Here is a 26,787-nt window from a genome sequence, read left to right as displayed (position 1 = left end):
CCTGTTATCAAACCCTTAAGAATAAAGAATCTGCTATCTTTATCAGGATAAACGCATTGTACTTCAAATGGTAGAGAGTGGTGGATAGAGATGGCACACCCCTACTTTTAGAGGCGTGTAGTGTGTTAAAAATATGATTACAGGGGGTTCCCAGGTTACAAACAAGGTAGGGACTGTAGGTTTGTTCTTAAGTTGAATCTGTTTGTAAGTCGGAACAGGTAAATTTTTTAAGTGTAGCTCCAGCCAAAAAATCTATTTTTAAGCTTTTTGGATAACATGGGAAGGGTTATCACCCCTGTAACATTTGTTTAGCTGTCTGTGCCCATGTACAGAAGATTTCACCCCACTTTCTGTCCCAATGATAATTAGATTTTGAAAATTTTGGGCTGTTACAGAAACAAGGATTGGTGAGAAAGCATCAATAGAGACACCTTTTTCCCCATATTAACTCTTCCTAGAGGTAGATTTCCTCTTACTTCCTGTTATCTCCCTCCGTTTGTAAGTAGGAGTCATTTGTAAGTCGGATGTTTGTAAGTAGGGGACCCCCTGTATATGATATATAAAAAAATTCTGACAATTGGTGCTAGCAAAATATGTTTCCTACAATAAATTTATTTTCGTACCAAGTGGTTATCTTGCAGTAAGACTTTTTTCCTTTTATATGGGAAAATAAATCCCTGAACGTTATGGTAAGTACATGTTGTAGCCATTTGTAGTTAATATTAGCAACAAGGGTGGAGAAGGGAAGAGATAAATAGGTGGAAGGAATAGATTGCTTCCTAAAAGCTACAAGTATTTTCAGGGGAGATGGGGCCATCCACAACCACCACACAACATGGTACCAAAAATATATAACGTTGACAGTTCAGTAGTAACCATAGAATTATCTGAGGTAAACGCTGGTATCCAATAGTTCCCATAAACATAAACAAGTCTTGGTAAAAAAGAATAGTAGAACATTTTGAAGAATCAACCATAAAGAAATAGTGACTGGATCAAAAACTCAAAGGTCCCAAAATCAAGCTCGGTTCACACTACCGCGACTTGGGATCTGACGTGTCAGACCTGAAGTCGCTTGACATCAGAAATTCCATTATAGTCAATGAGAGCCGTCTTAATGTACACTACTGAAGTCGCTCCAACTTCAGAAAAGGTTCCTGCACTACTTCAAGGCGACTTCTAGGTGACTTGTACCCATAGAATTCAATGGAAGTCGCCTCCAAGTCGGATCTCCATCTATATTCAAGCAACTTTACAGGAAAAGAAATTACACTACCTGCCCGCGAGAATGTGTTTCCAGCTCGATCCCATCACGCTGGTTCTTGGTGACAGGGTACTGTACATCTGTTGCTGGCTGCAATAGGAAAAACACATTTTTCTACTGCAGCGAGCACAAGAAAGAAGAGACAATGTCGCCTCTCTAATATAAAAAAAAAACGGCATGGGTTCCCCTCCTACCAGGCCCCCCTACACCGAAAAATTGCCTTGGGGTCCCCCAAAAATTCATACCAGACCCTTATCTGAGCGTGCAGCCTGGCCGGTCAGGAAAGGGGTTGGGGACGAGCGAGTGCCCCCCCCCCCCCCCGAACCGTACCAGGCCACATGCCCTCAACATGGGGGGTGGGTTCTTTGGGGAAGGGGGGGCGCAGGGCCCGGTATGCTCTTGGCGAAGTGTCAATCTCGCAGATAAAAGTGGCCAGATTGACACAATATCACGGTCTTAGAGGGAGGCAAACCCCTCCCTCCCAGAGAGCTGATTATTCTGTGATTGCCACAGCCAAATTCGCCTGGCCTGGGGGTGACTTGAAGTTGCGTTGTAAGTTGCTCAAAGTCGCGTTGAAGTCGCCTTGCAAAGTTGCGCTGTAATTTGTGTTGACCCAATGTGAACCGACCCTCAGTCTGTGTCTGACAAAAACAAAATTATAAAACAAACTTCTCAAGCATCAAAACTAGGCCCATGTGACTGTAATAATTGAACATAAATTTACCACTGAATGAGTGAGGGAACATTGCGTTGATGCAGAGGGACAGTGCCTGAAAGTGATATATTGTTCCCCATGCATGCCTGCGATAATTTTTAGGTATTCCCCCAGGACCAGAAAAGAGAAATCCTAAAAAAAATAGATGAATAAATAAATGCGGCGCTGCCTAAAAAATATATAAAGTGCAATAACTAAAAAAACTACAAGTGCAAGAGTGAATCTGTCTCACTACAGTAATAGAATATGCATCAATGAAACAATGAGTAAAGTGCATCTAATATGCAATATAATAAGTAATCATATACGTGCAGAAATAATCAAAATTAATAAGTGAAATAAATTCCAAGGTGTAAAATTACAAAATATAAAATGCCAAATAGATAATAATGTGCAAAATGCAATTATAAACAGTGATCATCAAAAGAAGTCCATGCATATAATTAGTGACCATAAATTAAAGTCCATGCAAAAAAACTTTTGAAGTGATTTCCAGTATGTGACAATCCACTGCAAACTTCGCGGCCGAGACCGGAAGTTCGTGTCTGCTACGAGTCTGCTGTCATTTTTTTACATGTAAGTGAGGATTATTGTTCTATTAAAGCTGTGTTTTAAATACTACACATGAGAGCCCCCCTTGTTTTTCTTCCATCCCATATGTACCACCAATTGTAACTGGATATATCTGGAGAAATTGGGAAAGCAATAACTGTATATATACAGCGGTATATAACTGAGGCTGGATGGATAAGGATGGAGTAACATCTGGGTATATACAGCGCTTTTTTGCCATATACTTGAGGTGAGAGGCTGGGGGAAACTGGTGGTGCACAAGTCGGGCACTGAAGTTTGCAGTGGATTGTCACATACTGGAAATCACTTCAAAAGTTTTTTTGCATGGACTTTAATTTATGGTCACTAATTATATGCATGGACTTCTTTTGATGATCACTGTTTATAATTGCATTTTGCACATTATTATCTATTTGGCATTTTATATTTTGTAATTTTACACCTTGGAATTTATTTCACTTATTAATTTTGATTATTTATGCACGTATATGATTACTTATTATATTGCATATTAGATGCACTTTACTCATTGTTTCATTGATGCATATTCTATTACTGTAGTGAGACAGATTCACTCTTGCACTTGTAGTTTTTTTAGTTATTGCACTTTATATATTTTTTAGGCAGCGCCGCATTTATTTATTCATTTTTTATATTCTATGCTGGTGTAGAGATCACCATTTCGTGCTGGCTGCCTCCTTAGTATATATCAATTTTTAGATATTTATTAATTAGTTAGGTGGAGCGCATTAGTATTTTCAGTTATACTAAAAAAAATAGAAATTCATTTTTAAATAGAATTGACAGTTCTGTTTTGTGATGAACTGCTTACTGTTCCCATGAAAAAGATAAGAGCAAGAGTTCAGTTACACTACTCCAAAAAGAGCACAATATTCAAGAGATGAATAATGTAGAAGCAGAGCTGAACAACGTTCAGAATTTTTAGAGTTAAAAAATATTCTTTAACATAAAGAGTAAATAAAAGTACAAAAGTCAACCAATTTCATGACAAATACTATAACCTTCTCTGCGAGGAGAAGGGGTGCTCCAGATATGGGTAGGACATGGAGTGGAAGGATGACGAGATAATGCTTTAGCTTCAAGGATTCCAAGCTTAATTAAAATGTCCCGACCTTCTGGGATGTTAGTGGTGACATAAGTGGAGCCATTATTATTAATTTTAATTTAATTGGAAATCCCCAGAAATATATGATATGTGATGCACAGTAATCCACCTATCTTGTCCCTATTCAGTAGTGACACAAGCAACTTCTTGTTCTCGGTCAGATGCATGTCTGGCCATTTTTCTGTGTTGCATCATAAATGCATGATCATTTTATGAAACAAACACATCTTTTCCAGCATGGTGAGCTCTCTTAATATAAATAATAAGGAAAGTCTGTGTAAAACAATTTAAAAAAAAAACTTTGACAAATAGGAATTAACCTCTAAAAGAGAACTGCCTGTCTTACAATTAAAGGCTTGGCAAATGACACAATATTAAAAGACACATTCCTCACATACAGTAGTCAATTAATAAATCATAAAATCATGTAAATACAAACTTGAATAAAATAAAGTGACCGGTGCTGAGTGATGGTCCCAAATTAAAGTGCAAATCACATATAACATGAATTCATATACAGTTCATCATGATCTTCAAATAGCGCATGCTTGTGATTTTCTATAAAAGTAACAGCAGTGAGGAAAAATGTGTGTGTGTGTGTATGTGTAATATATATATATATATATATATATATATATATATATATATATATATATATATATATATATATATATATATATATATATATATATATATATATATATATATATATATATATAAAATTAGTGGTGTCCCGGTGATAGAAATACACCCCAAATCCATGTTGACAAATGGGATCCCACCACACTTACCAGAAAGATGTTACCCCTTTTCTTAAAGGAGTTCAGACACACTTGAGGTAAGTGTATCTCCAGATGGGAACTGTAATTAATCCTCCTTTGATGATCTGAGTAGTTTAATGCATCAGAAGTGGCTCTCCTATATCCTTAGTAACTTGTAGGCAAGGGGAGACATAAATAACTCCCACATAGTGTAGTAGTTTAAAAGATTTATTCTAAAATGTTCAAAAGCGCACAATGTGATGGATAAAAAAACAGCATCAATAAAAACCCAGAATGCCGCCTTGCATTCCAACGAGCAGAAGTGACGTTCACCGGAAAGTCCCTCCTTATGTGTTTTGTCAGTAAACCGCTGACGTTATCAGGGGTCCTCTTACTTTTACCTGCACTAGATTGAGGGACGCAGGGATTGGGAGATATGTAGTTTATTTACAGGAAATGTTGATTTTTTTTTTATGCCGCGTACAGACGATCGGACATTCCGACAACAAGACCGTGGATTTTTTTCAGAAGTATGTTGGCTCAAACTTGTCTTTGCAAACACACAATCACATAAATGTCAGAAATTCCGAACGTCAAGAACGCAGTGACGTATAACACGTACGAAGAGCTGAGAAAAATGAAGTTCAATAGCAAGTGTGGCTCTTCTCCTTGATTCCTGTGTGGACTTTTTTTGTGTTGGAATTGTGTACATGCTCGGAATTTCCGACAACAAGTCTTCTTGTCATAAAATTTGAGAACCTGCTCTCAAACAGTTGCTGTCGGAAATTCCGGCAGCAAATGTTCAATGGAGTGCCTTGCTGCATGTCTCATGTTTCCTATAAACAGAAATTTTGATGATTTACTACACTATAGACTGTCCATACAGGCAAATACATAACACCATGAAACTCCATAATCGATACACTTCCTCTGGGGGTGAAAAAAACACAAGGTACAGGTAGGAAGGTTTATAAGGCCTTTAAAAATGATACAAGTAGCATTAATATAGTACATGCATTAACTGAATTCAAGATCATGTCGCGTGCAGTCAATTTGGGCACTGTTATGATGGGCCTCAAGATGGCGCCATGTAACTACTAATACGGTACCTACTTTGAAAAAGTGATTTTATTTTAACATTTGATGCTGTCATTGTGTATTTTCATGTTCTGTTGCCCATACATGTCAATCTGGTCATTCCATATTTCAAATTTGCAAGCAAATTAGCACATTTTTCATCACTTTCAATATTTTTCTGAGGTTGAGTTGAAAGAGAAGCAATCAAACAGACTGTACACATTTTGTCATTGAAGTGTTTGTGATATATGTAGCATTGCACCAGTTTTTCCTCTTCTTTTTTTTTTTTTTTATGTTATGTCAAATTTAAGATCTAATAATATTGATCAAAATTACAATTAGAATTTAGGTTGATCGTAAGACCCTTTTCACACTAGAGGCGTTTTCCAGGCGCTTTAGGGCTAAAAATAACATCTGTAAAGCGCCTGTATACACAGCTCCTAAAGCACCCCTACCCATTGAAATCAATGGGCAACCCCTCAGCAGCAGCGCTTTATGGGTGCTCTTAACCCTTTATTCGGCCACTAGCGGGGGGTTAAATGTGCCCCGCTAGTGGCCGGAAAGCACCTCTAAAACAACTGTTAACATGGCAGCGCTGTCAGTGTGAAAGGGCTCTAAGAAAAGAAAAAGTAGCATTGTGTGCTAATTGAAAAGGAAATACTTCTTCCTAAATGCAAAAAGAACAATCTATCCGTGATACTTTTTATTTGCACTAACATCCAAATTATCAGGACAAGCTTTCAGGGTGAGTCCCCTTCTTCAAGGTCCAAGCAGTACTAGTACAAAAAGTTTTAGTTGAATGTTGAGTAAGACAACCTTTGAGGGGAAAAACCTCCCCACAAATGCAGCTTTTCACAACTCTTCAGGCTGAGAACTGGCTGCTAACATACCATTTAAAGCAAGGCAAGGTCATTTGCGACAATGGGACTAACTGTCTGGCTGCCCTTCACTAGGTAGAATGCAAACGCATACCTTGCCTAGCACATTGTCAACCTGGTGGTACAGCCAGTACTGTGGCTTCTAGGAGGTCCTTGGTCGAGCCATAAGTGTTTGTCGCCCCTTTAGACAGCTATGCCCTGCCAGTGTTCGCCTGGCAGAAATGCAGCACCAACACAGGTGCCTGTATACCAACTAATCTGTGAAACCCCTAGGGGGTGAAACTCGGTGCTTGCCATGCAGCAGAGGCTGCACCAACAGCAGTGTACCACCAAACATTACCTGAGCAAGTATGGTAAGAGGACAGGCTCTGGGAGCTCTGTTTCTTTTCACAGCGTCAATGGCTCTGCAATGCATCGGCATTTAGGATGTGAACAGCATCTATGCGCCTTTCAAACAGGCAACCGGAATGGTGAGTCACAATGAGGTTGGAATTAGTGATATGATACCTCTTGTGTTCTTCCTGCAGCAGGCACTTCATGGCACTTCATGGCCTGATAGACCATGTGATGGAGGCAAAGCAGCAGAAAAAAAGGAGGGCATGCTGCAGTTTTTAGATTGGCAGGATCCTTTACCTACTACCTTCATCACTGTAAGGCACAGGCAGCAGGAGGGATATGAGGGGAATGAGAAGAGTTTAGGTTCTGGCATTGAGAATGAGGAGGTGGTAATGGGGCAGGATTTATAAGACATGTTAAACACTGCCAAACCCTAGGGATGAGATTTTTGAGGAAAATATTGTTCTCAGCGACACTGAGGGCCACATGTTCATTTTGGGGTGAAAGGGCTCATTTATGCTCAAATACCTATGTGGACCCCAAATTTTGGAACATGAATGACAGGGACCACTATTGGCCAATAAATGGAAACGTTGAGAATACCCACTGTGGCCAGTGTCACCAACTCATAGTATGATGCTGTCTTTCTAACCCTTCATCGTAAACAAAACAATATAGTATCACCACAGACAGTGACAGGAAGCTAGTGGTTAATGTAGGGACAACCATGGTTTTCACTAGTTTATTTAATCGTCTAGACAAATGCAGTCCAAAAAGAAACCAAAAAATTGGTAATAAATAATAACAACCCTAACCCTCCACTCACTTTAAAAATGATAACATTGTCATAGAAACACCTACCTTGATCCAGACCACATACCACCACTAAACCAGTGAGGCAGATATCTACTTATAGTAAAAATTGTAGGCCATCGGTGACAATGCCGAGGTCAGTGATAATCACTATAAAAAAATGTCCTGCAATGCTGTAATGGCCGTATTTACTTCTGATGGCAGGATACACTCTTATGACCAACATGCTTCAGCTTTAATTACTGAAAGAAGTAGCAGTTTATCTACTATAGTGGACAGGCCTGGCTGCAAGCAGCACTCTTGGGTAGCTCCTGAACCACATAATTGTCCCAATTATTACCATATTATGTTATACCTTGAGTACAGCAATAACATGGTACAAACGGTGGAGTTTGCCTTTTAAGCAGCTGGACCTTAGTTGCTAAGTTTCAAATGTTTGCCACAGGGTAAATACTGCTTTGTGTCTCAAATTTGTGGCCTATTCCATTAGTTAAGGACAGTAAAGGTGCCACACAGTGGGGTTAATTTACTAAAGGCAAATATACTGTGCACTGCACTCCAGTTCTTAGTAAATGAGTTAAAGCTTAACTTTGCAAAGAATACCCAATCACATGCAATGAAAATAAAAAAAATGCAGCATTTTTATTTGCATATGATTGGGTGATAGTAAAGGAGTAGAAGCTGTGCTGATTTCTAAGATCTAAAGCAGCTGCTTTCAATGCACATTATATTTGCCTTTAGTAAATCAACCCCAATATTTCTGCAGCTGGACCTTAACTACCAGTTTTCTAATGTTTGCTGCAGGGTAAATGATGCCGTAGTTTGTTACAGGGCCCTAGCACTCAAAGATGAAACCTGCCTCTTCTCCCCTTATACAGTACTGTAGCCCCAAAAAGCTGGCTGCATACTATTCAGTGACTATACAATATTTGTGGCTATTATTTGTGGCTATGGTCTTTCAAATAACACACTAATGTATATTGCAAGGTGAAACCTGCCTCATCTCTTAAAGTGCGACCTTAAGCTGATTATATACTTTCCAGAAATTGAACAGTATGTTTGTGGCTATTGTCAATGAATACACTCTGATGTGCTGTATACTTCAGCTCTGGAAGATTTTACCCCCCTAATGACCGAGCATTTTTTGCAATTCGGCACTGCGTTGCTTTAACTGACAGTTGCCCGGTCGTGCGATGTTGTACCCAAATAAAATTGACATCCTTTTTTTCCTCCCACAAATAGAGCTTTCTTTTGGTATTTGATCACCTCTGCACTTTTTTATTTTTTGTACTATAAACAAAAAAGTGCAACAATTTAGCAAAAAAAGCAATATTTTTTTACTTTTTGCTATAATAAATATCTCCACAAAATATATAAAAAATAAAAAAATTTCTTTCTCAGTTTAGGCCGATGTGTATTCTTCTACATATTTTTGGTAAAAAAAAAAATCGCAATAAGTGTATATTGTAATAATTAATAATATTGCAATACGTGTATATATCCTTCACGGTCCCCCCCCCCCCCCGTGACTTCACCATTACTATCAACAACACAATCATTGGTCCCTCCACACATGCCATGGTCCTGGGTGTAATCCTTGACTCTGACCTCTCCTTCAGCCCCCATATCCAGTCACTGGCTAAATCCTGCCGCCTTCACCTCTGCAACATCTCCAGAATTCGACCCTTCCTGACTAATAACACCACAAAGCAACTTATTCACTCCTTGATTATTTACCGCCTTGACTACTGCAACTCTCTCCTTAATGGCCTACCCTTAAGCAGGCTATCCCCTCTTCAGTCTATTATAAATTCTGCTGCTAGACTAATACACCTCACTAACCGGTCCATGACTGATGCTCCTCTCTGCCAATCCCTTAACTGGCTCCCCCTACCCCACCGTGTAAAATTCAAAATGCTAACCATAACATACAAGGCCATTCACATCGCCCCCATCTACATCACTGACCTCATCTGCAGATATCGCACAAATCATCCCCTCCGCTCCTCCCAGGACCTTCTCCTCTCTAGCTCCCTTGTTACCTCCTCCCATGCTCGCCTTTAAGACTTCTCCAGAGCCTCTCGCATCCTCTGAAACTCCCTGCCCCAGTATACCCAATCAGCCCCTACCCTGTCCACCTTTAGGAGATCCCTGAAAACTCATTTATTCAGGGAAGCCTATCCCACACCCACCTAACTGTCCCCGAGCCTCCCCCATCAAATCATTCTCTGCAGCTATTACCTTTTGTATCGCCCCCTCCTTTTTAGAATGTAAGCTCTACGAGCAGGGCCCTCCTGTACCTTTTTGTATTGCACTGTACTGTAATTTTGTTTTCCCCCTATACATTGTAAAGCGCTGCGTAAACTGTTGGCGCTATATAAATTGTGTATAATAATAATGATAGAAAATAATATTGATTGGTTTGTGCAAAAGTTATAGCGTCTACAAAATAGGAAATAGATTTATGGCATTTTAATTATTCTTATTTTATCAGTATTGACAGTGATCTGCAATTTTTATCGGAACTGCGACATTGCAGTGAACAGGTTGGACACTTGACACTATTTTGGGACCATTAACATTTATACAGCGATCAGTGCTAAAAATAGCCACTGATTAATGAGTAAATGTCACTGGCAGGGAAGGGGTTAAACACTAGGGAGCGATCAAGGGGTTAAATGTGTTCCCTCAGTGTGTTCTAACTGTAGGGGGGATGGGCGACCTAGGACATGACAGAGATCACTGCTTCCGATGACAGGGAGTGGTAGATCTTTGTCATGTCACTAGGCAGAACAGAAAAATGCCTTGTTTACATCGGCATCTCTTCGTTCAGCCTCTCCTCATTGTGGTCCACCGGGGCATGCTCCCACAGCAGCAGAATTTTGCATATGAAGTTTCAAAGAAGTTTTGTGAATGTGGGGTTGTAGTTTTGAAATGTTTTATGCACTTTGTTTTGACAGTTTATTAAACTTTTAGTATAATGCTAAGTGGTACTGCAAAAAAAAAAAAAAAAAAGAAAGATGCTCACAAACTATAATATTAAACTTGTGCCACTGGCCAATCTCTACAAGGTGAGAACTCTGTGCTTATGGAACACTGGAATTGTCAAATGCGATGGCTTTCTGGAAGCCTCTTGCCTTCTTTCTCAATCAGGTATACTTTTGGTATCTAAGTGTAGGGCACTTTTGTTAAAGTGCTGGCCTATCTATTTTGATATGCATTCCCTTTGAGGGGCAATATCTATTCAGACCAGCACTAGATGTTCTCAACAAGGGTGTTTGCTGGTCATTTCATCTCATCCTTTTTAAAAATTCTCATGATAAACTCCAGTGTTTTGGACTGGGGGAGTCTTGGCCACCTTGCTGGTGCAGGAGACTTAGTAATCAGGAGCATTGGGAAGCATCTCCCAATAAATGTCTTGGTGGTTCAGGAAATTTGGTTGTTCCTTTCAACACTAGACCAAATTGTTGGTGGGCCATCAAGATTCAATTTGAGAACGCCATGGCTGTTGTGTACTTCAACCATGCTGCTGCCAGAAAAGTAGAGTGTATCCTGCTCTGGGCAGAACTGCATGTTCTAGCCTTGTTTGTTGTGTACATCACAGGCTTAGATATTTAACAGGCAGATTACTTCAACCGGAACTTTCAAGCCCCGGAAGAGTGGTCTCTACACCTGAAAGTGTTTCAGGACCAGGTGTCACAGGTGGGGGTGTTGGATGTGAACCTCAAAACCTCTAGGTGCAACATCATACTGGAAAGGTTTGTATCCACTGGCAGAAGTCAGTATACTTCATGGGCGGACTGACAACTCATGGGGCCCCCGGGCAATAGGGGATCATGGGGCCCCCTTTGTCCCCACCCAAACACAAGCCACATCCTCACAAAGCACCACGTATATATTGCACTGGTGCATCATATGCATTGGTGACAGAATTTCTCTACTGTATGTTCAAAATAAAGGTTTAAAGAGTTAAGAAAATAAAGAAAAATAAACTCACATTAACCACGTACATTTACTGCCTGGCTGCGTCTCCTGTGAGCAGAATCACATACAGGTACTTGATTCTGCACTTGCGGGTCTGCGCGCTGTTTGATTGGACACACCAAGAGCTAATCAGCGGGTCCGGCGGGCCCCGACGATTGTTTCCAACAAAGGCAGAACGGGGGTCTTCCGATGTAAACAAGTCCCCAGAGAGCCCCCCTTTACATCAGGGTCCCCAGAGAGCACCCCCTTACATCAGGGTCCCCAGAGAGCACCCCCTTACATCAGGGTCCCCAGAGAGCCCCCTCCATACATCAGGGTCCCCACAGAGCCCCCTCCATACATCAGGGTCCCCACAGAGCCCCCTCCATACATCAGGGTCCCCACAGAGCCCCCTCCATACATCAGGGTCCCCACAGAGCCCCCTCCATACATCAGGGTCCCCAGAGAGCCCCCTCCATACATCAGGGTCCCCAGAGAGCCCCCTCCATACGTCAGGGTCCCCAGAGAGCCCCCTCCATACATCAGGGTCCCCAGAGAGCCCCCTCCATACATCAGGGTCCCCAGAGAGCCCCTTCCATACATCAGGGTCCCCAGAGGGCCCCTCCCCATACATCAGGGTCCCCAGACTTAACCCCCCCCCCCCCGAGGTTCCCCTGTACCTGGCTGTGCACCTCCAACCCCCAGCATGGGGAGGTGAGGGGGCGATCGGCAGCTCTATGGTGCCTGTGGACCGCGGAATCTCCCTGGGGTTTGTATTTCTCCTGAAACTGCTTCAAAAGATTGTGATGAAGGGCATTCTGGTGAGCTTCGGTGCGGTTTGTTTCAGGGAGCAGGTTCCCCCTTTCCTGGTTAGGCCCACTTTACTAGATCTGTGAGCTCCTCTTGGACTTTTTGGCATCAGGCAGCTATTTCCCAGATTTGAAAGGCTGCCAAGTGGTCTTCTGTTCATATTCACCAAGTTATAAAAGGGGGACATATCTGCTTCATCTGATGTTAGCTTTGGGCGTAAGGTCATTTAGGTGGATTTTTGAGCTAAAAGCAGTCCCCGGTTTTTGTTTATGCTGGGCTTGTTAACGTTCGTTAACAAACGAACACAGGTCCCTCCTCTCTGTGATTATGGTCATGCTCTTAGAACTACTTTATTACAAAACTGAGCTTTGCTGGTAGTAGGTGGGTTTGGCCTACAGTTTTTTGCCAGCGTCCAATCTGCCTGCAGACGGCAGTATAACTTGAAGATTTAGGACTTCCTGTGCCCTTCAATGTAAGGATTTTATGGTGTGTACAAAAAATCAATTTTCTTACCACACATGCCTTAGAATAATGTTTGCCCATTACTACGATGGCTGATCTTATGATTAATCTTAGTATTAGTATGAGTAATCTTATTACTAATATTACTATGATGACTGAAATTGCTCTGGACTCCTTTTCAAATCGCACTGCAGATGGCCTGCACTTATGTGAACAGGCTATTAAAATTCAATGAAACGCACATGAAAATGTATGTGAAGTGATGTCAGTTTTCATGTATTTATGGTGTGAACGAGCCCTAAAAAAGCTGTCACGTGACACTAAAAATAGGTAATTGGTACTGTAGATTACATAAGAAAAAGTATTGGTACCTCTACTCTGTCTTGATAAAAACTGGTATCGGTGCATCCTTACTTAATAGCCAATAGTAAGGTGGAGAGGATTGGAGTGAGCAACCGTAGAAGCTGATTAGTAGGTTCAATACAGGGAACCTATGGTAACTGGGGATTAGAGGTGGCATGCAGACACCCAGAAGAGTCTGGAACTTTACAGTTTTCTCTCTTATTTTTTACCACAGGGCTGCATCTAGTATAACAGCTCCTGAATAAAGTACGGTATGTATTTATATTTCACCACTAGAGGGAGTAGCTCACAAAGAAAAGTATGAGTGCAAGTAAATGTGCCTCAAATCCTAATCCTGTTGACTTTGTTTTACTGCATCTCCCTACCCTTGGTTTTGTGGGAATCTGCATTGATTTGCTGTGGTGGAATAATTAAGTCTGCAAAAGTTTGTTTAAAATTTGGTCACATCATTATGACCGTATAAGGGATGCCATTATATTTAAATGTTTAAGAGGATTATTAGGAGTTAAGATGATCGTAAAGAGAAAATACTGCATGCTTTCAATAATTCACAAAATTCGCTTTTAGGCCTCATCTATACAGGGTTTCTGTTTAGCTGCTCTGAACACCAGAACTCTTGGCAGGGCTAAACCTACTTAAAAAAAAAAAAAAAAAAAAAAAAAAGGTGCTGCCGTGTATTGCACATTTATTTAGATGCATTTTGGCCAGAATTTTAATTTATTCTGACCATTAGTATGTATTAATACTCAAGTGCTAGATGCATCTAGTGTTTAGGCATGTTAAGCATCTTTTTTCAGCTCCTCTCCTGAAATGCGCCTTCGGTGGGTTTTTTTTTTTCTTTCCTGCCTGCAAACGCCCCTCTTCTAATATGCCTGTAAAAAGCTATGTGTGCATTGAAACATAGGCTTACACACAGGTGCTTTTACAGGCTGAAAAAAAAATCCAAATGCCTTTTTTAAAGTGGATTTTTTTTTAAGCCCAATGTGCATGAGGCATTATTGAGAAATTACTGCTTTTCTCATTTGGAAAATCCTCTACATTTAGAACAACAGTAAATTAATTTACTATTGCTTTATATTTCAGATTAATGCTAGTAAAAACATCTCGATCTCTCGATCTCTCGATCTCTCGATCTCTCTCTCTCGATCTCTCGATCTCTCTCTCTCTCTCTCTCTCTCGACTTTTACTTTGCCCTTATTTGATAAGCATGTGAAGATATAAAGACAATGCAAATGTCAAAAATGAATGTTGTTTTTATCAGTAATTAGAGTTGACAAAAGGAAAAAGGTTAGCCTCAATGATTAAGCCTACTATGGGGCGAAACACATCTGAGGGTTATCTCCTGCAGGTTGAGAGCAGAGGTGAAGCCATCTTCAATTTCCTGATTTCGTTTTGGTCACAATGAGTCGGCACCCTGTGTGCAATCGGTTGCCATTTTTCTGTAGGACAAAGGTTAGGCTATCTTTTAATGTAATAGGGGAAGATTCTGTAAGGCTAATTAAAGTTACTGGCTAAAGCGGAGTTCCACCCAAAAGTGGAACTTCCGCTCATTTGTCTTCTCCCCGTTCCCACTTCCGGGAACCACAGCCGAGGCTGTTGCTGTTACGGCTAGGCTCCCTCCTCCTTCCCCTGCCGCCGGGCAGGTAGGACAGTGGAGGGGAGCCTCGTACAAGAGTAGGGGTGCACCGAATGGAAATTTTGGTGCCAAAACTGAAAGTGCAGGATGCACTTTGCCGAAAAACAAACAATGACAGTGTTTAAAAAATATTTATATTTTTATATATAATTGTATTGTATTCAACTTTTTAATTAATATCATCAATTTAAATTAATATGAATTTATTGTTGCCCATTATTGCCACCTTTTTTGTGCAAGAAAAATGCAGTCCACAGTCTCTAACCATCTCTTGTATTGTGTCCACAGTCTCTAACCATCTCTTGTATCGTGTCCGCAGTCTCTAACCATCTCTTGTATCGTGTCTGCAGTCTCTTACTTTAACGTTTAACACACTGCTAATAGTATTAGCAAAATTTCCATTTGGTGCACCTCTAGCAGACATGATACAGGAGATGGTCAGAGACTTCAGACCCGATACAAGAGATGAACTCAGCCTTGCCAGTGCCTGTGGGATGCAGCCTTGTCAGTGTCCCGATCAAAGTGGCGATCTCCCACTGTTTCACAGAACTGGATTTCACATCACACTGATTCAATGTCCCGGCATTGGATCAGTGTGCTGTCTATCACGGGAGTCGGGACATTGTTACTATGGCCACACAGACATTTCAGCTCTGTGACACGGGAGATCACCGCTCTGCAAGGAGAGGGAGGGAGGGGAGGACAGCACCTTGAGCCGCCAGGATGACATCACGCAATGGGCGGCACAGGGCAGGGCGGACCATGCTCCTTTTCAGCGCCATTATCTCCACCTCTTCTTCTTTAGGCCGCATGCTGAAAACTGTTTTCGGCCAATATGTTTCGGTGGCCAAAATTTCAGTGCACCAGTTTAGAGGTCAGTAGTAGGTAGAGCAGTGTACAGAAGTCAGTAAAATGTAGGGCAGTTTACAGAGCTCAGTAGGGCAGATGACAGGGATGAGCAGGAGAGAGACTAGCAAGGCATAGAACAGGGTGTCTTCAAGGCAAAAGGCAAGGGGACAGCAGGTTAGCAGGGCAAAGAAGAGGGGGGCAGCAAGGCATTCTAAAGGGAGAGGGATCAGAAGGGCCTGGTATAGGAGGATTTGGAGGGCATGGTACAGGGAGGTCTGGAGGGCACTTTCCAGGGATGTCTGGAGGTCATAGTACAGTGGCTCAGGAAGTCACAGTATAGAGGAGTCTAAAGGGGGAGGGGTCAGAAGGGCATGGTACAGGAGGGACTGGTGGGCACATCCCGGGGGGGGGGGACTGGGGGGCAGGGTACAGGGGGGGTCTGGAGGGCATGGTACAGGGGTATCTGGGCACCGTACCAGGGGTCTGGTGGGCACAGTGTAGGGGGTTCTGGAAGGCATGATGGTATGAGGGTCTGGAGATCACAGTACAGTGGGTCATAAGGGCCTGGTATAGGAGGGTCTGGAGGGCACAGCCCAGGGAGGTCTGGAGGTCATGGTACAGTGGGTCAGGAAGGCACAGTACAGAGGAGTCAGGAGGGCATGGTAGACACATCACGGGGGTCTGGAGGGCACAATGCAGGGGGATCTGGAGGGCATGGTACAAGCTGGACTGGTGGGCAAAGCACAGGAGGTTCTGGAGGACATGGTACAGGGGGGAGTCTGGAGGACATAGCAGAAGGGGTCTGGCAGGTAACTCGTTCTGTTTATGTAGCAGTGCTCTTATTTTATCTGCTTGGTTATCATAGCCACTTTATTTTATTCTGTAACTTATTTTCTAGACATGAAATAATATAAGAACTTTGTTTCCAAACTACGTGTAATGTTGGTTTAATAAAATGGATCTAGCATTTTAGTAATGAATACAAGTCAAACAAATATCACTTATAATATCACCTAATATCACCTTTCTATGGCAACCTACTAAAGTGTGACTGTTTGCACACAACTTTCATGGACTGTAGAAAATGTTTCCTTTCATTTGGAAATCAAGGTCCCAGAGTCCGGAGGAAGAGTGGAGAGGCCCTGAATCCAAGTTGCATGAGATCTAGTGTGAAGTTTCCACAGTCCGTAATGATTTGGGGAGCCATGTCATCTCCTGGTGTTGGTCCACTGTGATTTATCAAGTACAAAGTCAGCACAGCCCTCTACCAGGAAAAATCTAGAACATGTCATGCTGCCCTCTGCTGACCAGCTTTATGGAGATGCTGATTTCATTTTCCAGCAGAATTCAGAGATACTGAATTTTGGGTTTTCAGTAGCTGTAGGCCATAATAATCCAAATTAAAAGAAATGCTTGAAATATGAGTATCACTTTTTGAACTGAATTACTGAAATAAATGTATTTTTTGATGATATTCTAATTTTATGAGATGCACCTGTACATAATGCAGCAATTTTATTTACTGCATCCATAAGGGCAATAAGTCCATAAGGTCTCCAGGCATGACCTTTCCAGAAAACCCAAAAAGGCTCCTAAAGCAATTCCTCAGATCTACCACACATCTACATTGCAACAATTTGCGCCTGGCTGCCTCAGTTAAAGTGTATTTAAATGCACCTTGTAAAAAGAATCCAAGTTGCATGAGGTCCAGTGTGACGTTTCCATAGTCATTGATGATTTGGGGAACCATTTCATGTGCTGGTGTTGGTCCACTGTGTTTTATCAAGTCCAAAGTTAGCGCAGCCCTCTAGCAGGAAATTCTAGATCACTTCATCCTTCCTTCTGCTGACCGGCTTTATGGAGATGTGGATTTAATTTTGCAGCAGGACTTGGCACCTTCCCACGCTGCCAAAAGTACCAATACCTGGTTTATTGATCATGGTATTACTGTGCTTGATTGGCCAGCAAACTCGCCTATCCTAAACCCCATAGAGAATCTGTAGGGTATTGTCAAGAGGAAGATGAGACACCAGACCCAACACTGCAGATGAGCTGAAGGCCGCTATCAAAGCAACCTGGGCTTCCATAACACCTCAGCAGTGCCACAGGCTGATCACCTCCATGCCACACTGCATTGATGCCGTAATTCATGCAAAAGAAGCCCTGACCAAGTATTGCGTGCATACTATACTGTACATGGACATACTTTTCAGTAATCCAACATTTCTGCATTTTTATTGGTCTTATGTAATATTCAAATTTTCTGAGTTACTGAATTTGGGTTTTTTACTAGCCATAAGCCAAATCATCAAAATTAAAAGAAAAAATGCTTCAAATATATCACCCTATGTGTACCACATCTATATAAAACGAGTTTTACCTTTTTAAATTGAATTACTAAAATACATTTGATGATATTCTATTTTTATGAGATGCACCTGTATAATTTAATGGGACATAAAACACTCAAATCAGTAGAATTAGGGGTAGGTGTGGGGATCGCTAACCTCATGCACAGATGAAAAATAGTAATACGTTTAAATTGGGAGCATGCAGTGGGTGGGACAGGGTCGAATATCCAAAACATAAGGGCTTATGCACACAGGCATATTGGGGCATATAACAGTAAAAATTACTGTATTTTGGCACTCGGGCTCCACAGGTGTAGGATACAGTTGCCTGTGAAAATGTATTATAAGATATTGATGTATGCAGGTATGCACAGCTCTGAGGGTAGACAGGTACAGACGTAAGCTCCTGGGTACAGCTTTTTTTCATCCAGGTGCATACTGTATGTCCATACATCTACACGTTTATGCTTAGAACTGTGACTACCCTCAAACAACCGTATCCTGTAAATCAGTGGTTCTCAACTCCTGTCCTCAGGACCCACTAACAGGCCAGGATTGCAAAATAACTGAAATACATCACAGGTGATATCATTTGCTCAGTAATTGCAGTATTCTAGTCTGCATCTCCCCAAGGTAATACTTAAAATCTGGCCTGTTAGTGGGTCCTAAAGACAGGAGTTGAGAACAACTGCCGTAAATCATTTGCTTAGGTGGCTTTACACAACACCCATGACTCCCAGATGCAGAAATACAGATCTGTTTCATGTTATATGCCCATGTGCATGAGCCCTAAGAGATAATGTTTTTACACATTTTCTTTTTTACTACACTGATCATCTATAACCACTCACTATAACCGTTGAGGTAAGGAGTCCTCTAGATCTCTGAAGATTTGCTGTGGTATTTGCCATCAGTAGCAGATCCTTTAAGCCCTGTAAGTTGTGAGGTGGGGTCTCCATAGATTGGACATGTTTCCCTAGCACATCCCACAGATTCTAAAGTCAAATCTCAAATGCGTTGTTTTCCTCAAACCATTCTTGAATTCATCAGACCAGTCCACCTTCTTCCATTGCTCTGTTGTCCACTTCTGATCCTCACATGACCATTGTAGGCACTTTTAGCTGTGAACATGGGTCAATATGGACACCTTGACTGGTTTGCGTCTCCGCAGCACCATACACAACAAACTGCAAAGGACTGTGTTCCGATACATTTTTTTTCAGGACCGGCATTAACTTTTTTGAGCTACAGTAGCTCTTCTAATGGATCATACTACATGGGCCAGCCTTTGCTCCCCACATGCATCAATGAGCCTTGGCTGCACATGACTCTGCTGCTGATTTGCTGATTTTCCTTTCTTGGATCACTTTTGGTAGGTCCTGACCACTGCAAACCGGAAATATCCCACAAGAGCTGCAGTTTTGGAGATCCTCTGACCCAGTCTTCTAACCATTACAATTGGCTCTTACGTTTACCGACTGACACAGCTGCTTTCTTAGACCATTGGGTTGTTACGCCACCTTCAGGAGAGGAATAGGCAGAACATGTTATAACAAAACCAGAACTTTCTAGTTCCGCCCAAGGGGCGGTCTCTTAGGTAATAACCCCCCAGCCTGCTTCTTGCAGCCTCAGTGTTAACATCTCTGTGTCCTAAACCGACACATCCTAAAGAGATGGCTCTACATTCCCTGGACGTGGTCCGGGCTATAAGGGTATATCTGTCTGCCACGGCTGCCTTTCGGAAGTCAGACTCTGTTTCGGTAGCTGGTCCGAAAAAAGGCATGGCGCTCTCGTCGGCCACCATTTCCAGGTGGATCAGACAGATTGTGGCTCAGGCCTATGCCTTGAAGGGGCAGGTGCCCCCCTTTCCTGTCACGGCCCATTCCACCAGGGCAATTGGAACCTCTTGGGCTTTCCGACATCAAGCGTCAGTAGCTCAAGTGTGTAAAGCGGCGACTTGGCCGCCTGTTCACACCTTTTACAAAATTCTACAAGGTAGATGTCAGTGCATCGGCTGATGCCTGTTTTGGCTGCAAAATTTTGCAGGCAGCCGTGTAATTTGCAATTGCATTTAAATTTTTGCCTGGCTTTTTGGTAAAAAAAAACATTTACTTTTAAGTAAATGCACTGTTGCATTTGTTACCTCAAGTTTTTGAGGAGGTTTGTAAGGTAGTGACTCCCAGATTGAGGCACACTCTGTTTTTTTGTGGGTAAAAGTTCTATGCTGTTCCCACACTCTGAGTTTTGTGGGCGAAGTTTTATACTGTTTCCCACATGCCATTGTGGGTGAAGTTTTTGTGCTGTTTTCCCACTCATCTCTTATGTCGATGAACATAAGGAAAAATAGGATTTTTTGTACTCACCGTAAAATCCTTTTCTCTGTAGTTCACCAACTGACACAGCACCCTCCCCTCCTATTTTGTACGTTATACTGCTTGTTGACGTACTGAGGCTGCAGGAAGCGGGCTGGGGGGTTGTTACCTAAGGGACTGCCCCTTGGGCGGAATTAGAAAGTTCTGGTTTTGTTATAACATCTTAACATGTTCTGCCTAGTCCTCTCCTGAAGGTGGCGTAACAACCCGATGGTCTAAGAAAGGAGCTGTGTCAGTCGGTAAACTACAGAGAAAACGATTTTATAGTGAGTACAAAAAGTCCTATTTTTTTCTGCTTCTGATAATCTTCAGGGACAACATGTTCACCTGCTGTCTAATATAATACACCCCCTTACAGATACCATTGTAATGAGATAATCAATGATATTCACTTTACCTGTCAGTGATCATAATGTTATATCTGGTGTATATAATGCTACATTCAGTTGATGGGTAAACCAGAAATAAAAATAGTCAACTGTATTGTAAATTTTTGTTTACCTGTTTCTTATATTTTAGATTTTTGAGTGGTGTTACTTCCGCAAATATGGAACATCTTTCATTGAGCAAGTGTCGGTAAACCATTTACGGCCGCTGATGGGAGGAATCGATCCAGGAGTCTCTGCAGATGGTTTCTTTTCCAACACTACAGGCAGCGAAACCAGCAGGCAAGCTTTGTCAGGTGACTGATAGTGACTGGAAATAGCATAAGCATTTCCAAAATGATTACATACTGCACATGAATGGAACAGTTAGTGACAGGATCATGTGGCATCACTGAATGGATTGAAAATCCTCAGCAACATACACTGACTGGACCTAAAAAAAGCAGAAGTTCCACAGTCTGGTTTCCATTTGACTGACTCAGTTAGGGTCACGGGTGTTAGATGAACTTTAGTGACTCAGTGTAATGCTTAGTGAGTGCACATCATGTCAATGTTCTTCTAGACACAATGGAATTTGCAATTTCATTATGTGGCATAAAATATTTATTTCTATATTTTTCACTATAAATTCCTAGTATCCGAATAATGCTTTTTACCACTTAAGGACAGAGCCTCTTGAGATTTGTTGTTTTACAAGTTAAAAACGTTTTTTTTTTTTTTTGCTAGAAAATTACCCCAATTTTTTGTTTAATACTGTGAACGAAGAAATATGTTACTTTTATTCCTACTACAAGGAATGTAAACATCCCTTGTAATAGAAAAAAAATCTTGACAGGACCCCTTAAATATGAGATCTGGTCAAAAGACCTCAGATCTCATATTTACACTAAAATCCAATTAAAAAAAATAAAATAAATGTCATTTAAAAAAAGGCCCTTTAAGATCTATGGGCAGAAGTAACGTTTTGATGTCGCTTTCACCATGCAATGGTATGGAGATGGGTGGGGGCCATCTTCCCCTCACTCGTCACCATATCCAGCAAGGGACAACACCCAATCGCTGCCGGCGGCTCAGATAAGCAGCGGAGGGCATCATAGTGCAGTGGGAGGGGGTGAGGCGCTCTCTCCCGCCGCCGATAAAAGTGATCTTGCGCAGCGTAAACTGCTTTTATCTGAAAGCGGACTGCCAGCCGAAGAAGATGATACCAGGGTTAGGGCAGTTAGCTGCTCCCATAACAATGACATTCCTCTTCAAAGTTAGGACGTATATCGGAGTGCGACAGGATGGTAAGGGGTTAAAAACCTTAATAACATGTAGACATTATTTTCTTTATCATACATCACAGGACACAGAGCAGCCATAGTAATTACTATGTGGGTTATACACCACCTATAGGTGAATGGACGCTGGCACACCCAAAGACCGGATATTCCCCTCTATATAACCCCTCCCATACCAGAAGTACCTCAGTTTTTTCCGCCAGTGTCTTCAAGGTGATGGTCATGGATTACATGTGCTCTTGGAGCATACTTGGAAGTCTGGAGGATTCTATTAGGAATCATGGACTTCAATCGTATCCGTTTGAAAAAGCTGTCAGCCAGCAATGGATTCTACTCGAGCCTCATGGAAAGGAAAAGACTATTCCTTGAGGTTTTTGCCTGTAATACAGTCCAGAAGAACCTGGTATGCGGAGATCATAAGGCTGACAGTAGGGAAATCGTGGACTCTTCCATTCCGTTCAGACTTGCTTTTGCAAGGACCGGTGTTCCATAATGCCTTACATTCGCTAAATTTAACGGTTTGGCTCTTGAAACCCACATTTTAAAGGATTGGGGCACTCTGGCTCAGTGGTGACTACCCTGATTAATGCAAGAAAGCTGGCCTCATGGATCTGGAGGTCCTATGTTTCCTGGTAAGAAGCCAAGAGATGGCATCCTAGAAAAAATGTTATAGGGAGAGTTCTTGCCTTCCTACAATTGGGAGTACAAATGAAGCTAGCCTTGAGTACCATCAAGGGTCAGATCTCGGTTTTGGCAGTATTTTTTCAAAGACTGCTTGCTTCACATTCTTTGATTGGGCCTTTATACAAGGGCTAACTCGTATAACTCCGCCAGTTAGGCAGCCATTGTGCCCAAGGGATTTGAATCTAGTTTTATCGGTCTTGCAAAGACAGTCCTTTGAGCCTTTGCGCCATATTCCCTTGATCCTTTTGACAAGGCAGTTGATTTTGTTGGTTGCAGTAACTTTGGCAAGGAGAGTGTCAGATTTGGCAGCTTTTTCCTGTAAGGAGCCATACTTAATTATTCATAAGGACAAGGTGTTGTTATGTCCTCATCCAACCTTTTTGCCCAAGGTAGTGTCCAGTTTTCACTTGAACCAAGATGTTTCCTTGAATTCATTTTTCCCAGAACCGCGCTCTACGGAAGAAAAATTGTTGCATTCTCTCGACGTGGGGAGAGCTGTCAGGATCTATCTGAAGGTGACAGCTCAAATAAGAAAGACTGATGCTTTGTTTGTGCTGCCAGATGGGCACAGAAAAGGGCAGGCGGCATCGAAATTGACTATTTCCCAGTGAATTCATCAGGTTATAATTCTGGCTTGAAAAGAAGGATTCCACCTTTTCAAATTAGAGCGCACTCTACCAGGGGAGTAAGTGCTTCATGGGCAGTGCGTCACAAGGCCTCTATGGCTCAGGTTTGCAAGGCCGTGACTTTGTCATCAGTACATACATTTACAAAATTTTACCAGATGGATGTAAGGCAGCAGGAGGATGCCGCTTTTGGCCACAGTGTACTGCAGGCAGCAGTATAGGTTCTCATGATTGTCAAAATCGCATGCCAAATCGGTGGCTATTGCTAGCAAAAACACCTTCCGAATCGATGCAACGCTGACTTTGCGGCGCTGCACCGATTCCCAAAAGTAAGTTCTGTACTACTTTTGGTGACTTCGGGTGCGATTTCAATAGACATCTGTGCAGGAACCCACACAGATGTCGCTGAAATCGCCCCCAGAGTCAGATTGATGTGAGGGAATGAAATTGTGCGAGTTCAGCTGAACTCGCACGTTTTCAATTCCACAGCAGTGTGAACCTGGGTTAACAGCTATTAAAGGGGTTGTAAACCCTTGTGTTTTTTAATGTGTGTCTTTTAATGCATTCTATGCATTAAGGTGAAAAAACGTCTCACTGAGTAGCCCCCCAGACCCCCCGTTTTACTCACCTGAGCCGGTTTGTTCCCTTGCTGGAGACGTGCACACCCTCTCTGCCCATTGTCTCGGCTCTTGATTGGATAGATTGATAGCAGCGCAGCCATTGGCTCCCACTGCTATCAATCAAATCCAATATAGCAGGTGCCAGGGGGCAGGGCCAAGCCTGGCTTTCTATGTCTATGGACGCAAAAGCTGAACCCGCACAGGTACCCCCCCTGGAGAGCGCTTCTCCTAGGTGGTTTCCTGATGTGGGGAGGAGCTAGAAGTGCTGCTGGGGGACCCTAGAAGAGGAACATTGGGGCCACACTGTGCAAAATGAACTGCACAGTGGAGGTAAGTATGACATGTTTGTTATTTAAAAAAACAAACAAAAAACAAGGGTTTAGTAATCCTTTAAGCAGTTAGGCATTGAGTTTTTTGTGGCTAAGCTCTTCCTCCTCTAGGGGGGTCAATCAAAAAAACCTTTACATTTAGTGCAATAAAAATTTAGAGCATGTACTTAAAAGTGAAAGTTACATACAGTAAACATTACTTTAAATGACATACCAGTACAGTAAATAAACATATGCACTTTTTAACCACTTGCTTACTGGGCACTTAAACCCCTTTCCTGCCCAGGCCAATTTTCAGCTTTCAGCGCTGTCACATTTTGACAATTGCGCGGCCATGCAACACTGTACCCAAATTAAATTTTTATAATTTTTTTCCCACAAATAGAGCTTTCTTTTGGTGGTATTTATTCACTGCTGGGTTTTTTATTTTTTGCTTTTAAAAACGGGGGAAAAAATAAAACCAAAACTGTTTTATAATTTGTTAGAAAATTTTGAAAACGCGTAATTTCTCTTCATTAATGAGGCTGCACTGATGGGCACCGATAGGGGGCTCTGGTGGGTGGTGGGCACTGATGAAGCAGCACTGGTGGGCACTGTTGACATGGCACTGATGGGTGGCACAGATGGCTGGCACTGAAGGGCATTGATAGGTGGCACTGATAAGCACTGCTAGGTGACACTGAAGGGCAGTTACTGATAGGTAGCACTGATTGACAGCACTGATTGGCATTGATGGATGGCACTAGTGTGCACTGATTGCTATGCACTGGTGGGCACTAGCAGGCGGCACTGGTGGGCACAGATACTCAGGTGATGTCTCACCCTCTTTGGGACTGCTGTCCCTCTGACACAAGCCGGTGATCGCCTTTTTTTTTTTTTTTTCCTGCTCACACTGTCTGCACAAGCAGAAAAAAAGCCGATTTACCAATCATATGACGGCCTCCTGGTAATTAAAGAGGGATTCCACCAAAAAAAAAATATTAAAAGCCAACAGCTATAAATACTACAGCTGCTGACTTTTAATAAATGGACACTCACCTGTCCCGGGTTCCAGCGATGCCGGCAGCCGAGGCCGATCGATCGCTCGGCCCTCGGCTGCTGCCGCCACCATTCTAGGTGAGGGAATCAGGAAGTGAAGCGAATCGGCTTCACTTCCCGGTTCCCTACTGCGCATGCGCGAGTTGCGCCGCGCAATAGGAAATCTCTGCGCTGTCACTGGGACCCGTGTGTGTCCCAGCAGACAGCGCGGCAGGGCAGGAAATGGCGTAGACTCCCACGGGAGTCTATGCCCGGAAGTGGGTGTAAATACCTGTCTTTGACAGGTATCTCCACCCCCCTCCCCCCTGAAAGGTGTCAATTGTGACACCGGAGGGGGGGAGGGATCCGATCAGCGGAGGTTCCACTTTAGGGTGGAATCCCGCTTTAAGGCCCACGCTGTAGCCATCATTCAGTTGAAAAAAAGGCATGAAGAAGATAACTAAAATAAGTCCAGTTATACAGGTTTTATTTTACTGCCAATATTCATCTAAAAAAAAATCACTCAGGTTGTTATATCTTTTGAGTAGCTGAATTCACTAGAGGTAGATAACTAATAGCGTTTTTAGCTATGTGAATAAGAATATTGTATGCAGAAGCATATGTGAGCTTGTGGGTTGAAAACAAAACTGTTGTTTTGTGGTGCATCAAGCATGTCCTTGACTTCCCATCATACACTACTGAACTGTGCAACTCAATACCATTTTTTCAAGAAGTATGAAAACTTGTCCTTTACTATCAAATTTTACAACCAATAATTTTACCTTTTCAGAGTGCAAGGTGTGGCGCAACCCTTTAAATCTTTTCCGAGGAGCTGAGTACAACAGGTAATTATTATATTTAGTTTCACAATCGTATAGTTAATCCCCCAAGCAATAATATTTATACAGTCAATACAGGGTTGTGACATGTAATGAGAAATGTCCTTCATTTCGTAGTTTTTTTTTTTTGGATTATTGGTTTTCAGATCTTGGCATAAGAGTGTGAGCTTTCATTGTTAATAGTTGAGGTGTTGAGAAGTGCTCCGTTCTATTAGTTACTTTAGTGTTAGGGTTTGGGGACTATTTCTTTTGTAAGATATGTTTTATTAAGTATTTTTTTAACAATCATAACACATCAGGAAATGCAATTAAAAAAAAGAAAAAAAATAACATGGCTAAGGACTACAGTGATATATAGACATATACAGTCCAAGAATGTTTACATTTGGTATAAAATAGCAGTGTAGGGAGAAAACATTAAGTATTTTAACATTAAGGTCTGTATTCATATATCATTTTTTTTTTTTTTTTTTTTTTTTTTTTTTAGCACTTCATCCAGTGTAATTACATTTGTTCTGTGTGAATGGAGCAAAAATTATTTATTAGGCTGTTTTCTGTGTTGGATAAATGTTTTTCGTTGATAAGAAATACTGTTGTTGGTCACTAGATGGCTCTAAGTATTATAGGTTCATGTTAAAGTTGATCTCCAGGTTTACT

General features: G+C 41.9%; 1 protein-coding gene across 3 annotated transcripts in view; it reads left to right on the top strand.

Annotated features, from left to right (window-relative positions):
- Positions 1-26,787, top strand: part of ST7L (suppression of tumorigenicity 7 like) — a 266,896-nt gene that overhangs the window by 40,510 nt on the left and 199,599 nt on the right. For all 3 annotated transcript variants that reach the window (XR_013274492.1, XM_077481541.1, XM_077481540.1), the window contains exons 3-4: positions 20,869-21,031; positions 26,082-26,136. Coding sequence is in view for 2 of the 3 variants with exons in the window: in XM_077481541.1 (XP_077337667.1) it covers positions 20,869-21,031; positions 26,082-26,136 (218 nt within the window). In the remaining variant the exon portion in view is untranslated. The remainder of the gene's footprint in view (positions 1-20,868; positions 21,032-26,081; positions 26,137-26,787) is intronic.

This window comes from Lithobates pipiens, unplaced genomic scaffold, assembly GCF_037356315.1.
Source record: "Lithobates pipiens isolate NorthernLeopardFrog02 unplaced genomic scaffold, aLitPip1_a1.2 Scaffold_16, whole genome shotgun sequence".
Classification (NCBI taxonomy): domain Eukaryota; kingdom Metazoa; phylum Chordata; class Amphibia; order Anura; family Ranidae; genus Lithobates; species Lithobates pipiens.
Note: the sequence above shows the minus strand (reverse complement) of the source record. Positions and strands in the feature narration are given on the sequence as shown.